This window comes from Haliotis rufescens, unplaced genomic scaffold, assembly GCF_023055435.1.
Source record: "Haliotis rufescens isolate VD_foot unplaced genomic scaffold, xgHalRufe1.0.p SCAF_14, whole genome shotgun sequence".
Taxonomy (NCBI): domain Eukaryota; kingdom Metazoa; phylum Mollusca; class Gastropoda; order Lepetellida; family Haliotidae; genus Haliotis; species Haliotis rufescens.
Window position 1 is genome coordinate 24,556,676 of NW_025963824.1, and position 17,860 is coordinate 24,574,535.

General features: G+C 40.2%; 1 protein-coding gene across 2 annotated transcripts; it reads right to left on the reverse strand.

Moving 5' to 3' along the window:
* Nucleotides 1–1,635: 1,635 nt before the first annotated feature.
* Nucleotides 1,636–17,547, reverse strand: LOC124131234. Of its 2 annotated transcripts, none has more exons than XM_046494349.2 (7): nt 17,459–17,547; nt 7,867–7,939; nt 7,157–7,233; nt 5,841–5,909; nt 4,451–4,733; nt 2,694–2,867; nt 1,636–1,921 (listed from the first exon to the last, which is right to left on the reverse strand). In XM_046494349.2, exons 1-7 carry the CDS (start codon nt 17,474–17,476, stop codon nt 1,674–1,676), a joined length of 942 nt encoding a protein of 313 aa, XP_046350305.2. In that variant the 5' UTR covers nt 17,477–17,547; the 3' UTR covers nt 1,636–1,673. The 2 variants fall into 2 exon arrangements, with proteins under 2 accessions (XP_046350305.2, XP_048251485.1); XM_048395528.1 differs by having other exon boundaries at nt 7,157–7,236.
* Nucleotides 17,548–17,860: the final 313 nt, after the last annotated feature.

Consider the following 17,860-nt stretch of genomic DNA (forward strand, 5'->3'; position numbering starts at 1 on the left):
GCATACTTTATATACTAAAAGAAGAGGTGCAGTGCAAAGTTTGATTGTTGACATGTGTATATGGTCGTTATAAGTTTGGCTGCATACTGGCTGGATGGTTTCAACGTTTTCATTGTCTACAAAAAGGCCTATGTCAACGTGGCGTCGTGGCATTGTCGCAAACGATTTTACGTCGTTTCAACAAGAGATATACTGAGCTGGTGAATTTTCTGGAGACCAGGAAACACACACTGTTCCTAGTTTCTCAAAAAAGAACAATGGCAAAGGCTCGTAACACACAGCATAAATTCCATGGGGAAATAATCCGACATTTCTCGTGGCTAGGGTCTTCTCTAATTATCAGTCCACATGACCAGTGGATGACGGCATACTATCAACCATCGAGTTAAAGATTCTTTAGAGGCATTAATTAATATATTGTGTAATAAATAATGAAAACACTGAACACTGTTAAATCCAATTGTCAACGAAAATGTTAAGTATTGATGATCTTAGTTTTGTCATGGGCACTGGTGGCCCTAGACTAACATCTAGTCTCTGAAATGAACATATCGTACAGAAAAGAAGTTGTTAAATTATCTTTTAAAAAATTAATAAAAAGGTGCCCAAAGACTCTCTTCATTTTCAGATGCTTCAGAAATCTAGACTTGCCAAACATTATAGACTTGCATGGGGTGTCCCTTGGGCACGCCAGAAACCTATGATTGTGGGTTCGAATCCCGGTTCGCCCCGATTACGTTTCTAGGTTTGTCAGCACCATACCCGTGCTCGTGGATTTCACCCAAATGGTAAACGTAGGAGACCTGCATCACTTCGGGCTTTCTTCACACATTTAGCAGACACGCCCTGATATAACAGCAATACTGTTCCAAGCGGCGTTAAACCCAACCCAGTCATCGTTATAATGACGTCACAGTCAAATGACATATCTAACTTCTATGCTATTGAAGCTGGGAGGTGCGCGTTGCAAGCAACGAATTGCTCATCCCTGGGTCTGCAACAGCTCGGAGCGCTTGCGCAATTTTCCAATATGGCGGCGTAACTACCACTTGGTTGTCTTTCCCTATGAACAACGTAATAGAAGAGGCTCGGTGACTGGAGTTAAGGCCATGGCCGATTCTGTGGAATCCTTGGTCAGGGCGACAGGTGGTCGAAGCGCTCCATCAATCCCCGCAACACGTGTGGATCTTCTGGCCAAAATAGGTTAATGTAATTTGTAGTCTGGGAATCCGAAATTGTAGAATAATCCGTCACACTTAAGACGTTCTTGTACCACGACATCTGCGTGTTCTGCAATTCTTAATTAAGTGCTTTCAGGCACTGTGGCTTGTGGTGGAGGGAGGAACACCACATGAAAAGGCATATGATTTATTCAATATTTTGACTTTTACCATACGCTTCCGTGTTTTTTTTCAGGTGAACAATTGACTTTGCATGTTTGTGACAGGTTACACCGGTGGGGCAGGACGCCTCACTGAACACCCGGTGTCATCACCGTTTGATAGTGATTCATTAAACACGTGCTCATGATGCAGTCGGAATCTTACAATCGACTCTGCACGAGATTCGTTGTTGCTAAGGAAAGAGTTTTGTCGCTATCATACGCATCCTAACAAAGCAAGGAAAACAAGCATATCTCAACGAACAATATATATTGTCAATTTGTAAGTTCATTAATCAGAATTCTTCATCTCGCAAATAAATGCAAAGTACTGATCTGGGGTCTCGTTTCGCCACAGCCATCCTTTAAAATCCGACGAGACGGAAGGGTTAACCATAGAGATACTTGTCCGACGTCGTTCATCCAAAGGGAAAGGTGAAACCCAAGACTGGTACTGAAAAGTGGATCCATCAGACCAGGTCCATCGGCGCCAGAAGGGATCCTGATAGCCACCTATCCACACTCCCCGTGCAGGAAATCCTAGAACGATATCAATGCTCCTGCAAATGTGTCAAAACTGGGATTTGAAATGGGAAGATTCGGGAAACAGCATTTTTTTTTGGAAAGTACATAGGCCGAGGCTCAGTGCTTGGATTGTGTAGGGAAACGTCACCATAAATCCTACATAAGGGACATAATGTATCTCTTGTAAATATAAAACTTCACGATTGAGGATAACCGAACCAGATTTCATTGGACCCAAAAGGCAAAAAAGCTGTGGACATTTTGGGTTTCCATACGCAAAAGAAATCCACGTGTCCAGACGGGGCGCCATCATCTATACAGCTATGGACAAAATGCAAGTTAGAGTGAGTGAGTGAGTTGGGTTTAACGCCGCTTTTAACAGTATTCCAGTTATATCACGGCGTGTCAGCTTAATGTGGGAGGAAAGCACGAAGTGATGCAGGTCTCAGACGTTTACCACTTCTGTGAAACCTACGAGCACGGGTATGGTGCTGACAAACCTAGAAACACAATCGGGGCGAACCGTGATTCGAACCCACAATCATAGGTCTCATAGGTCTTGATTGGACTATGCATAGACTCGTTACTCCAGCCACACTGTAACTCTCTAATACCAGCATAGTTCGGCAAGGGTAGAAACTGGACTTTTAAAGTCAATTTACTCTCTTGCCCCGGGGAGATGGGGTTTCTCCAAAGTGGACAGAAGCTGACTCGTCGTGACACAACTGAAATACTGTTCAAAGGGGGTTGAACCCATCTCACTCACTCCCTCACTCAATGTTCCTACCTGCTGCGTTGAGGAGGTGAGCTAGAAACTGCTGTTCCTTCTCGCTGTTGACAGACACGAGGTGTGTTCCTTTCCCCATCTGGGTACAGGCCGTCTCAGCCCTGTCCCAATGCAGGGACTTGTACACAATCATGTAGCAGCTTGCTTCAAATCCTACATAGTTTGATGGACACACTGCAAGAAGGTAAATCAACTCTAATACCTTCGGTTACTATTACATATTGTTGGCAGTTTGTTTGTTTGTTTGTTGTTCAACGACGCATTCAGCAATATTCCAGCTAAATGACGACCAGACCAACCAGTGATTTATATCATGATTTGTTGGTTGGTTTGTTGTTTTACGCCGCACTCAGCAATATTCCAGCTATATGACGGCGGTCTGTCAATAATCGAGTCTCGACCAGACAATCCAGTGATTGATATCATGAGCATCGATCCATGCAATTGCCATCGATGACATGGTTCAACCAAGTCAGCGAGCCTGACCACCCGATCCCGTTTGTCGCCTCTTACGACAAGCATTGTCACCTTTTACGGCAAGCATGTGAGCATCGATCTACGCAATTGGGATATAGAGAATATTTTTTTGCGTCGAGTGAAATATTATTTTTCTGTCATCGAGTGACCACGGGAAAGGAGATATTTTCACGAGAAAATATCTCCCTTTCCCCCGTCACGAGATGAGAGAAACATGATATTTCAAAAGAGACATGGAATATCCTATTTATTTTATACTTTTTTGTAGTTGTCTCCCGGAAAATTAAATCATTTCATTACGAATATAAAACCTTGAAACGTAAATTCACCCAACCTAACACACAAGGACGGTTCACCACCCCTCGTATTTACAACTTTCTCGTGTTTGTAAAAAAATAAAAGATATAAACAAAGGTATCAAAACATATTTAGGGTCACGAACAGTCTTTATCATATATTGAGATATGATTACATGTATATACAAAATCAACTTTAACAAAAAAATATTTTGGAAAACTACGAGACCGCCGTTGGAAGCGAAAGAATACACACTGTTCAAGTAAGAAAATGGCGCTTTGCAAAACAAACTCTCTCGATTAACGAGTTAAATGAGAAAATTATCAGCTAATAACGAAGCATTTTCGAGAGAATAACAAACGGCAACACGTGATGAAGGACCACCTGTCATTATTTTGCCTTGTCAGTGTGGAACTAACGTAAAAAGGATGTCAACAGTGTGTGTACGGGCTCGACACTTACGACGAAGAGACAATTTGAGGGGAGGTAACTCTTGTATGACAATAGTTCCGTCAAAGTGTTATGTTCACTGCAGTGAAATATCAAGTATTTTGTTCACTGCAGTGAAATATCAAGTGTTATTTTGACTGCAATGAAAGTATCACTTTTAGCAACTTCAGAAAATTCAGTCTTTCAAACTGATGTGAAATAATAAACGATGTCATGCATTAACCCTGACCACCCGATGCATTGAGACAGCGACCCTGACCACCCGATCCCGTTATTCGTCTCTCACGACAAGCATGGGTTGCTGAAGACCTATTCAAACCCGGATCTTCACGGGTGTATTGTTGACAGTATATAGACATTTCTTTTTCTAAATATCAGTTTCAGGTAATCACGGAGCATTATTATACATCATTCAGACACTGCAAAGCTTTCTGGAGAAAAAGTGTAATTTATGATCCACAAGATTACTTATAAATCAGGTATTTTGACAATACAGATAGTAAAATATTGTAGCTGTTTAGTAGATACCTTACATGTATTTGTCGCAGTAGTCGTAGTGGCAGAAGTAGGTATCGTGGTTGAAGAAGGTGTCGTGGCTGAAGAAGATGTCGTGGTAGACATAGAGGAAGGCATTGTCAGTGGAAGAGTTGTGCTTTTTGTTACACCGTGCCCCTGACACATCTCCCGATTGCAGTTGTTGCTATGACAACAATCGTAACATAGGCTTGTTATTTTGACGTCGTTACGTGTCCCCAGACGTATTGCTGTGCGTCTTCTACCAATTAGAAATGGTCGCAGTGGTATCATCTCGCATACCTGGAAGACGAGACACAAGATAGTGCTTAGCATATGATGTGCTGGGTTTTAATGTGAAGTTAACTAATTGTGACATACATATAAACTTGTCACTACACAAATATGGAGACAGATCTTGGCTTCGACTGGGCTCCTGTCTACCAAAACGAGAGGTGGTGGCCGATTTCTAGCAGGCTGCTATTGGACCAAATTAAGTAGCATTCACTTCAATGAAATCAGTTGGCGGAACACGGGGTTTGTTTGTAAAAGGAGAATTCTAAAACAAACCTTCGAGGTTAAGTAACCATGTTATGTAACAATTCTACAAAGTGATCAGCTGAGGTAATACGGTATTCAGAAATGGTATCTATTCCAGGGGATGTGTTGCATTTTGGATGATGGTTGCTATTTCATCTTGAGAATATTTTCTTGGTGCAGCCAGCAGATACCATTACCGGAGTTTCGTGCGGTAAACGCCTTTGCTCTGTGTGTTACCTAAAGCAACTCTCTCAACTGTATAGACCAGGCAGCAATACCAATATTACTTTCTACATAATTTGTACAAATGAAACTTTCAATCCCACTCTTTGAACTGTTTGGGTGGTCAGGCTCACTGACTTGGTTGATGCATGTCATCGTATCCCAATGGCGTGGATCGATGCTCATGATATCAATCCCTGGATAGTCTGTTCCAGAGTCGATTATTTACAGACCGCCGTCATATAGCTGGAATATTGCTGAGTGCGGCGTTAAACAACAAACAAACAGCCAACCAACCAACCAATCGCACAGATTGATGCTGAAGATGACAATCACTGGATTGTATGGTCAGACCGCCGTAACATAGCTTGAATATTGCTGACGCGGTAACAACAAGCAAACATGCCATGTCACAGTGTATTAAATATAAGCTTCATTACATGCGAAGTGCACAATTTCTGTGTGTGTGTGTGTGAAACTAGTCCAGGGTCTTATTCCACAAACCGGTCACAGCGCAACGATTTTGGTAGCTCCCAAACTATAACATTAACGTACCTTTATCGTAGCGCTACGACAGCTTCGTTAAACGGGTGCTCCATTTGACATTATCCATAAATTTGCAACAACGATGAACACTCAGTTAATTACCTTGTGGTCCTGACACCCCAGATTGTATCTGCTTACGTTAGAATAGGTGTACTTGTATGTGAAGCACATCTGTAGAATGGAAACACATTATAAACATAGTATATATGTTTCATCAATTCCAATAAAAAACATCGGAACAACATAATTAAGTGTCCTGACATCTCTATGACTAAAATTAAGAAAACGGAAAGACATTGTTGAGAATTGACCGTGATTGCATTAAAATATAACATTCTGATGATCTGTACGAGAACTGTTACCCAGTTAGCCACGAAGGTACCATTCCCAATGAAAATAGTAGGTGTTGGTTTGTAATAACCGCTTCCGTGGTCTAGTGGTGGAGCGTCCACCCGGAGAGAGGAGGGTCCGGGGTTGGATCCCCGGCCGCGTCATACCAAAAGACGTTAGAAGATGGTACTTGTTGTTACCCTGTCTGGTGCTCGGCATTAAGGGGCTAAAACAAGGACTGGTCGGCTCGGAGTCAGTATACTGTGTCTGAGTGGGGTATTCATGTTAAACTGCGGCATAATATCTCAGTGGGCTAGGGCTATAAATCGGCATCAGTCCGGACTGGTACAAGCAGCCACACACACACGTGCATGCACGTCGCTATATACGTGCAATAATCCTCGACGCGGCGTTAAACCCAATTTCACCTCACCTTGTAGAGCATTTACTGTTTGAATACATGAAGATATTACAAAGACATTCGGCCGAAAACGTTTCCCCCGGTTTAACACAGTTTAGCTGTATCTACTTGACATATTTTCTCTTTGTTTGTTTTGCACTGAAATCAGCATTTGTAACCTATGTACCGGTGGTTTAAAAGTATTTGGCATGATGTAGCATGATGAGCGTCCTATGCCGTCACGATGGTTGGAATCAGCTGTCGCAGTGCAAGAGAATTCCAGCTTCACTGTAGACAGCTCTTTCAACAGACATGAGGTTCTGGGGACCTATTCTGGTATGGAACCCCTACATGGTTCTCTTTAAGTTACCATAAAAAGTCGTCATGTTTGGAAGTATTCATTTCAGAGTATATATGTACGTGCGTTATATTTATAACAAAAAATAATTCAGTCTCGATTATCCCGCGAGACTGATTCCAATGGGCATAACAGGCAAACTAATAGTGAAAAAAGCGGTGAAGATCATATGAATGGATCACTGAAAATCAATGATGACACCAGGTGTTCGCGAAAAGGGTAAGCATGTCCTGCCCTACCAGAAGCACCCACCACTCACACAATTTGCATAAAAAAGTTTTTTGTATGACGCGTACAGTCACTTACAGCTCTATATGTTTTTTGACGTACCTCGTCTTGCTGGCAAAGAGTCGAGCGGCTACACACGACTGGGTGTACGACATCAATACAGTCGAGGCACTGAAGACCTACTGGCGGAAGCATGTACGTTAAATATAAAGAACGTATGCTGATTTTCAAATGAGGGACCAAAAAATCAGCAACGCTAATTGAAAGCAAAACCTAACTTTAGATTTAGAAGTTTCAGCTTCTTTGTTCAATTAAGTATGAAATTAGTGAGTGAGTGAGTTGGGTTTAACGCTGCTTTTAACAGTATTCCAGTTATATCGCGGCGTATCAGCTTGATGTGGAAGGAAAGCTCGAAGTGATGCAGGTGTCAGACGTTTACTACTTCGGTGAAACACACGAGCACGGGTATGGTGCTGACAAACCTAAAAACATAATCGGGGGAACTGGTATTCGAACCAACAAACATAGGTTTCTGGCGTGCCCAAGGGACGCAACTGTGCAAGGCGAATCGCGGCGCCTTAGATGACTGGGCCACCCGTGCCCGATGCAAGTTAGAGAATGTTGCTACAGTCAGCAATATTTGACAAAAATAGTTACGTTATATTGTTGGACTGTTTTACATACGTAGTATGTACATGTTATTTAACAGATCATTCGTGCAAATATCAATCTTTATAACTTGTTTTAAAGAAATAAAGCCATAAACATTCTCCGATGACATCTCGTCACATTTATGTCGACGTAAAATCTACCTCCTTGCTGTCCACAGCATGACGTCCAAAAGACTACTGCTGACATCACCAGGAAAAACCATTGGTGTATTTTCTGTAATAAAACATGCAGATATATGTAGTTGGTTGGTTGGTTTGTTGTTTAACGCCGCACTCAGCAATATTCCAGCTATATGAAGGCGGTCTGTATATAATCGAGTCTGGACCAAACAACCCACTGATCAATATCATGAGCATTGATCCAAGCAATTGGGATCAATGACATGCATCAACCAAGTCATCGGGCCTGACCACCGGAGATATGCGTAGAGAAAACTAGATGAGTCTTCGTTGGAAACTGCAGTGAGTATGGAGGGTTTTATTGCAGTGAATATGGAGGGTTTTATTGCAGTGAGTATGGAGGGTTTTATTGCAGTGAGTGTGCTTCAACACGCGGATAACAAGCGAAAGCCAGTACAATAACGTTTTGTTGGAAGAAGAACGTATCCGTAACCACGACATCGTCAGCTATTATTAAAAGTGTAACCAAGGTGACGTCATCCCTTGTTATCTGTAATACTCAACCCCTTTACCGAAGTAACATCAGCCCTTGTTATCTGTAATACTCAACCCCTTTACCGAAGTAACATCGGCCCTTTTTATCTATAATACTCAACCCATTTACCGAAGTAACATCAGCCCTTTTTATCTGTAATACTCAACCCCTTTACCGAAGTAACATCGGCCCTTTTTATCTATAATACTCAACCCATTTACCGAAGTAACATCAGCCCTTTTTATCTGTAATACTCAACCCCTTATCTGTAATACTCAACCACTTTCCCGAAGTAACATCGGCCCTTGTTATCTGTAATACTCAACCCCTTTACCGAAGTAACATCGGCCCTTTTTATCTGTAATACTCAACCCCTTTACCGAAGTAACATCGGCCCTTGTTATCTGTAATACTCAACCCCTTTACTGAAGTACCATTGGGCCTTGTTATCTGTAGTACTCAACCTCTTTACTGAAGTAACATCGGACCTTTTTATCTATAATACTCAACCTCTTTACTGAAGTAACATCGGCCCTTTTTATCTATAATACTCAACCCATTTACCGAAGTAACATCAGCCCTTTTTATCTGTAATACTCAACCCCTTATCTGTAATACTCAACCACTTTCCCGAAGTAACATCGGCCCTTGTTATCTGTAATACTCAACCCCTTTACCGAAGTAACATCGGCCCTTTTTATCTGTAATACTCAACCCCTTTACCGAAGTAACATCGGCCCTTGTTATCTGTAATACTCAACCCCTTTACTGAAGTACCATTGGCCCTTGTTATCTGTAGTACTCAACCTCTTTACTGAAGTAATTATAACATCGGCCCTTGTTATCTGTAATACTCAACCTCTTTACTGAAGTAACATCGGACCTTTTTATCTATAATACTCAACCCATTTACCGAAGTAACATCAGCCCTTTTTATCTATAATACTCAACCCATTTACCGAAGTAACATCAGCCCTTTTTATCTGTAATACTCAACCCCTTATCTGTAATACTCAACCACTTTCCCGAAGTAACATCAGCCCTTGTTATCTGTAATACTCAACCCCTTTACCGAAGTAACATCGGCCCTTTTTATCAGTAATACTCAACCCCTTTACCGAAGTACCATCGGCCCTTGTTATCTGTAGTACTCAACCTCTTTACTGAAGTAACATCGGCCCTTGTTATCAGTAGTACTCAACCCCTTTACTGAAGTACCATCGGTCCTCGTTTTCTGTAATACTCAACCCCTTTCCTGAAGTAACATCGGCCCTTGTTATCAGTAGTACTCAACCTCTTTACTGAAGTAACATCGGCCCTTTTTATCTGTAATACTCAACCCCTTTATCGAAGTAACATCGGCCCTTTTTATCTATAATACTCAACCCATTTACCGAAGTAACATCAGCCCTTTTTATCTGTAATACTCAACCCCTTATCTGTAATACTCAACCACTTTCCCGAAGTAACATCGGCCCTTGTTATCTGTAATACTCAACCCCTTTACCGAAGTAACATCGGCCCTTTTTATCTGTAATACTCAACCCCTTTACCGAGGTCGGCCCTTGTTATCTGTAATACTCAACCCCTTTACTGAAGTACCATTGGCCCTTGTTATCTGTAGTACTCAACCCATTTACCGAAGTAACATCAGCCCTTTTTATCTGTAATACTCAACCCCTTATCTGTAATACTCAACCCCTTTACCGAAGTACCATTGGCCCTTGTTATCTGTAGTACTCAACCCATTTACCGAAGTAACATCGGCCCTTTTTATCTGTAATACTCAACCCCTTTACCGAGGTCGGCCCTTGTTATCTGTAATACTCAACCTCTTTACTGAAGTAACATCGGCCCTTGTTATCTGTAATACTCAGCCTCTTTACTGAAGTAACATCGGACCTTTTTATCTATAATACTCAACCCATTTACCGAAGTAACATCAGCCCTTTTTATCTATAATACTCAACCCATTTACCGAAGTAACATCAGCCCTTTTTATCTATAATACTCAACCCCTTATCTGTAATACTCAACCCCTTTACCGAAGTAACATCGGCCCTTGTTATCTGTAGTACTCAACCCCTTTACCGAAGTAACATCGGCCCTTGTTATCAGTAGTATTCAACCTCTTTACTGAAGTAACATCGGCCCTTGTTATCTGTAATACTCAACCTCTTTACTGAAGTACCATCGGCCCTTGTTATCTGTAATACTCAACCTCTTTACTGAAGTAACATCGGCCCTTGTTATCAGTAGTACTCAACCTTTTTACTGAAGTAACATCGGCCCTTGTTATCAGTAGTACTCAACCTCTTTATTGAAGTAACATCGGCCCTTGTTATCAGTAGTACTCAACCTCTTTACTGAAGTAACATCGGCCCTTTTTATCTGTAATACTCAACCCCTTACCGAAGTAACATCGGCCCTTTTTATCTGTAATACTCAACCCCTTTACCGAAGTAACATGGGCCCTTGCTATCTGTAATACTCATACCCTTCACTGAAGTAACATCGGCCCTCGTTATCTGTAATACTCAACCCCCTTACCGAAGTAACATGAGCCCTTGTTATCAGTATTACTCAACCCCCTTCACTGAAGTAACATCGGCCCTTGTTATCTGTAATACTCAACCCCTTCACCGAAGTAACTTCGGCCCTTGTTATCTGTAATACTCAACCCCTTTACCGAAGTAACATCGACCCATTTTATCAGTAATACTCAACCCTTTACCGAAGTAACATCGGCCCTTGTTATCTGTACACACACACACACACACACACACACAGAGACACACACACACACACACACACACACACACACACACACACACACACACACACACACACACACACACACACACACACACACACACACACACACACACACGTGCATGCACGTTGCTATATAACAGGACTGGTGAAAACGAAGTAAAGAAAACTGGTGAAAACGTTCTCAGCCTTTACTATGGGCCATAACAAAGTGAACTAGTCAGTGTATTACATTTTTGTAGAAGTTCATTGCAAGTGTATTTGGTCTGCTGAGGCCGTCTGTATACAGTGACATCCAGTTGAACGTGATAGGGGTCCAAATGGACACAGACATGGAAAAGAACGAGTACCGAGCAGTCATCAATGTTTTGACTTTAGAGAAAAGTACTCCCCAAGAAATTCATGACCGCATGTCACAAGTGTATGGGGATAGGTGCCTTAGGTATTCAACTGTTAAACATTGGTCAGCTATGTTTAAGGCTGGGAGAACAAGCTTTGATGATGACCCTAGGTCTGGACGTCCCTCAACTTCCACCAATGAAGATTCAATCAAGGCGATAGAAATACTTATACTGTCGGATAGATATATTATCATTGCTGGACTTGAGGAAGACACAGGTCTAAGACATGGATCCATTGAAACTATTATTCATGAACATTTACAGATGAATATGATATGTGCTCGTTGTGTGCCAAAGTTCTAAATTCTGATCTTAAGGAAAAAAGAACTGACATTGCCAGAGAAAATGTAGAGCTATTTGAGGATATTTTCGTCAAATTCAAAAGGAGATTAGTAAAGGGTGATGAAACATGGGCCAGCCACGATAACCCTGAGTCAAAACGTCAATCCATGGAATGGCACCACTTTTCCGGCACCAACTGAATTCAAGTCTTCAAGATCAAGTTATAGCCACTGTATTCGAATTCAATTCTGCAATGCAAAGGGTGTGATCCTTGTTGATTACTTAGAAAGTCCAAAGAGGATTATTCGTGCCTACTATGCTAGTTTGCTCCTTCGCCAGAGAGATTCTGTAAAAGAAAAGCGACGAGGAATGCTGACTGCTGGAGTTCTACTACTTTATGACAATGCCTCTTCCCACACCCCAATACTTGAAAAGGCTGATAATTTGGTATCGAAGAGCTTCCTCACCCTCCATACTCACCAGACCTGGCACATAGTGATTTCCACCTGTTTCCTAAACTGAAAGAGCACCTTCGTGGAGAGTGTTATGACGACAACGATGACCTCAAAACTGCCGTAAAAGGGTTTTTCAGGGTGGTTTCAGAACACTTCTTCCTGGCTTGAATTGAAAAGCTTCACTATCGATTTAAGAGGTATAGTAAAAAGCAATGAATTTTGTGTTGTAAAATTAAAAAAGCTGCTTCGCAATTGTTGATTTTGTTTGTTGTTTGTTAGAACCTTTTTGGTCAGCCCTCGTTAGATCAGTAATCTAGAACGCGACGTTAAACCCAATTTCACCTCACGTTATTTCTGTATACTTACACCCGTAACCGAAGAAACATGAAGCCTTGTTATGTATGAAATATTTACACTGGTTACCGAAGAAACATCAGCCCTTGTTATGTGTGTAATATTTACACTGGTAACCGAAGTAACATCAACCCTTGTTATGTGTGTAATATTTACACTGGTTACCGAAGTAACATCAACCCTTGTTATGTGTGTAATATTTACACTGGTTACCGAAGTAACAGTAGCCCTTGTTATGTATGTAATATTTACACTGGTTACCGAAGTAACAGTAGCCCTTGTTATGTATGTAATATTTACACTGGTTACCGAAGTAACATCAACCCTTGTTATGTATGTGATATTTACACTGGTTACCGAAGTAACATCAGCCCTTGTTATGTGTGTAATATTTACACTGGTAACCGAAGTAACATCAACCCTTGTTATGTGTGTAATATTTACACTGGTAACCGAAGTAACATCAACCCTTGTTATGTGTGTAATATTTACACTGGTTACCGAAGTAACATCAACCCTTGTTATGTGTGTAATATTTACACTGGTTACCGAAGTAAGAGTAGCCCTTGTTATGTGTGTAATATTTACACTGGTTACCGAAGTAACATCAACCCTTGTTATGTGTGTAATATTTACACTGGTTACCGAAGTAACATCAACCCTTGTTATGTGTGTAATATTTACACTGGTTACCGAAGTAACAGTAGCCCTTGTTATGTATGTAATATTTACACTGGTTACCGAAGTAACAGTAGCCCTTGTTATGTATGTAATATTTACACTGGTTACCGAAGTAACAGTAGCCCTTGTTATGTATGTAATATTTACACTGGTTACCGAAGTAACATCAACCCTTGTTATGTATGTGATATTTACACTGGTTACCGAAGTAACATCAGCCCGTGTTATGTGTGTAATATTTACACTGGTTACCGAAGTAACATCAGCCCTTGTTATGTGTGTAATATTTACACTGGTTACCGAAGTAACATCAGCCCTTGTTATCTGTAACACTCACACATACAAACAAAGTAACATTAGCCCTTGTTATCTGTAATAGTCACACATACAAACAAAGCAACATTAGCCCTTGTTATCCGTGTAACTCACACATACAAACAGTAAAACTAGCCCTTGTTATCTGTAATGCTCACACATATAAACAAAGTAAAAACAGCCCTTGTTTTCTGTGTAACTGACACATACACACAAAGTAATAATAGCACTTGATATCTGAGTTACTCACACATACAAAGTAACATTAGCCCCTGTTATCTGTGTAACTCACACATACACACAAAGTAATAATAGCCCTTGATATCTGAGTTACTCACACATACAAAGTAACATTAGCCCCTGTTATCTGTGTGTAACTCATACATACAAACAAAGAAGTAACATTAGCCCTTGCTATCTGTATAACTCACACCTACAAACAAAGAAACATTTGCCTTTGCTATCTGCGTAACTCACACATATACACAAAGTAATCTCAACCATTGCTATCGGTGTAACGCACGCATACAAAGTAATATTAGCCCTTTTCATCTGTGTATCTCACACATACAAACAAAGCAACATTAGCCCTTGTTATCTGTGTGACTCACACATATAAACAAAGTAATATTAGCCCTTGTTATCTGTGTGACTCACACATATAAACAAAGTAACATTAGCCCTTGTTATCTGTAACACTCAAAAATAGAAACAAAGTAACATTAGCCCTTGTTATCTGTGTGACTCACACATATAAACAAAGTAACATTAGCCCTTGTTATCTGTAACACTCAAAAATAGAAACAAAGTAACATTAGCCCTTGTTATCTGTGTGACTCACACATATAAACAAAGCAACATTAGCCCTTGTTATCTGTGTAACTCACACATCGTAACAAAGTAATATTAGCCCTTGCTATCTGTGTAACTCACACATATAAACAAAGCAACATTAGCCCTTGTTATCTGTGTAACTCACACATATGAACAAAGTAATAATAGCCCTTGATATCTGAGTTACTCACACATACAAAGTAACATTAGCCCCTGTTATCTGTGTGTAACTCATACATACAAACAAAGAAGTAACATTAGCCCTTGCTATCTGTATAACTCACACCTACAAACAAAGAAACATTTGCCTTTGCTATCTGCGTAACTCACACATATACACAAAGTAATCTCAACCATTGCTATCGGTGTAACGCACGCATACAAAGTAATATTAGCCCTTTTCATCTGTGTATCTCACACATACAAACAAAGCAACATTAGCCCTTGTTATCTGTGTGACTCACACATACAAACAAAGCAACATTAGCCCTTGTTATCTGTGTGACTCACACATACAAAGTAATATTATCCCTTGTTATCTGTGTGACTCACACATACAAACAAAGTAACATTAGCCCTTGTTATCTGTGTAACTCACACATCGTAACAAAGTAATATTAGCCCTTGCTATCTGTGTAACTCACACATACACACAGAGTAACATTAGCCCTTGTTATCTGTGTAACTCACTCATCGTAACAAAGTAATATTAGCCCTTGCTATCTGTGTAACTCACACATATAAACAAAGCAACATTAGCCCTTGTTATCTGTGTAACTCACACATACAAACAAAGCAATATTAGCCCTTGTTATCTGTGTGACTCACACATACACACAAAGTAACATTATCCCTTGTTATCTGTGTGACTCACACATACAAACAAAGCAACATTAGCCCTTGTTATCTGTGTGACTCACACATACACACAAAGTAACATTATCCCTTGTTATCTGTGTAACTCACACATACAAACAAAGCAACATTAGCCCTTGTTATCTGTGTAACTCACACATACACACAGAGTAACATTAGCCCTTGTTATCTGTGTAACTCACACATACACACAGAGTAACATTAGCCCTTGTTATCTGTGTGACTCACACATACAAACAAAGTAACATTAGCCCTTGTTATCTGTGTGACTCACACATACAAACAAAGCAACATTAGCCCTTGTTATCTGTGTAACTCACACATACACACAGAGTAACATTAGCCCTTGTTATCTGTGTGACTCACACATACAAACAAAGCAACATTAGCCCTTGTTATCTGTGTAACTCACACATACACACAGAGTAACATTAGCCCTTGTTATCTGTGTGACTCACACATACAAACAAAGTAACATTAGCCCTTGTTATCTGTGTGACTCACACATACAAACAAAGCAACATTAGCCCTTGTTATCTGTGTGACTCACACATACACACAGAGTAACATTAGCCCTTGTTATCTGTGTGACTCACACATACAAACAAAGTAACATTATCCCTTGTTATCTGTGTAACTCACACATACACACAGAGTAACATTAGCCCTTGTTATCTGTGTAACTCACACATCGTAACAAAGTAATATTAGCCCTTGCTATCTGTGTAACTCACACATATAAACAAAGCAACATTAGCCCTTGTTATCTGTGTAACTCACAAATACATACAGTAATATCAGCCCTTATTCTCTGTGTAACTCACACATACAAAGTAACATTAGCCCTTGTTATCTGTGTAACTCACACCTACAAACAAAGAAACATTTGCCTTTGCTATCTGCGTAACTCACACATATACACAAAGTCATCTCAACCATTGCTATCGGTGTAACGCACGCATACAAAGTAATATTACCCCTTTTCATCTGTGTATCTCACACATATAAACAAAGCAACATTAGCCCTTGCTATCTGTGTGACTCACACATACAAACAAAGTAATATTAGCCCTTGGTATCTGTGTGACTCACACATATAAACAAAGCAACATTAGCCCTTGTTATCTGTGTGACTCACACATACAAACAAAGCAACATTAGCCCTTGTTATCTGTGTGACTCACACATATAAACAAAGCAACATTAGCCCTTGTTATCTGTGTATCTCACACATATAAACAAAGTAATATTAGCCCTTGATATCTGTGTATCTCACACATACAAAGTAACATTAGCCCCTGTTATCTGTGTAACTCACACATATAAACAAAGTAACATTAGCCCTTGTTATCTGTGTGACTCACACATACAAACAAAGCAACATTAGCCCTTGTTATCTGTGTGACTCACACATATAAACAAAGCAACATTAGCCCTTGTTATCTGTGTATCTCACACATATAAACAAAGTAATATTAGCCCTTGATATCTGTGTATCTCACACATACAAAGTAACATTAGCCCCTGTTATCTGTGTAACTCACACATATAAACAAAGTAACATTAGCCCTTGTTATCTGTGTAACTCACACATATAAACAAAGTAATATTAGCCCTTGGTATCTGTGTGACTCACACATATAAACAAAGTAATATTAGCCCTTGCTATCTGTAACACTCAAAAATAGAAACAAAATAACATTAGCCCTTGTTATCTGTGTAACTCACACATATAAACAAAATAATATTAGCCCTTGCAATCTGTGTAACTCACACATACAAACAAAGTAACATTAGCCCTTGTTATCTGTAATAGTCACACATATAAGCAAAGTAACATTAGCCCTTGGTATCTGTGTAACTCACACATACAAACAAAGTAATATTAGCCCTTGCTATCTGTAATATTCACACATACAAACAAAGGCATAAGGCCTTGTTATCTGTGTAACTCACACATACAAACAAAGTAACATTAGCCCTTGTAATCTGTGTAACTCACACATACAGACAAAGTACCATTAGCCCTTGTAATCTGCAGTACGGGTGTTAATCTGCACCCGTCACCGTATCATCAACCGTGATCAGCAGTGTTTAAGCCTACTTACATCCATAGCAACGGACATCTAGAAGAAGGAACTAGACGTCTGGGCTTGGTGACATTTCATAATGCATAACGTCCTTATCTTGCCATTTAGTCCCGACCTTCTAATAGTTCATAGTTCGCGAGTCTTATCTTATGTCTGGTGACATACTAGAGGTGTGTTTCATGCTCATAAAAAATATGTGGGACTGAACTAAATGGCCTGCAGAGATTAGAGTGTGAAATGTGAAATTGGAAGATTGAAAAAGCAGAAACCCTAGACGAGCATGTCAACACATGTAAGCAAAACACGTCAACATACTTTCGAAGCAGTATCTGATGTGACCACCATTTTACACTTAGACATGCCATGCGACGATTCCAGACAGGGTAACAACAAGTACCATCTTTTAACGTCTTTTGCTAT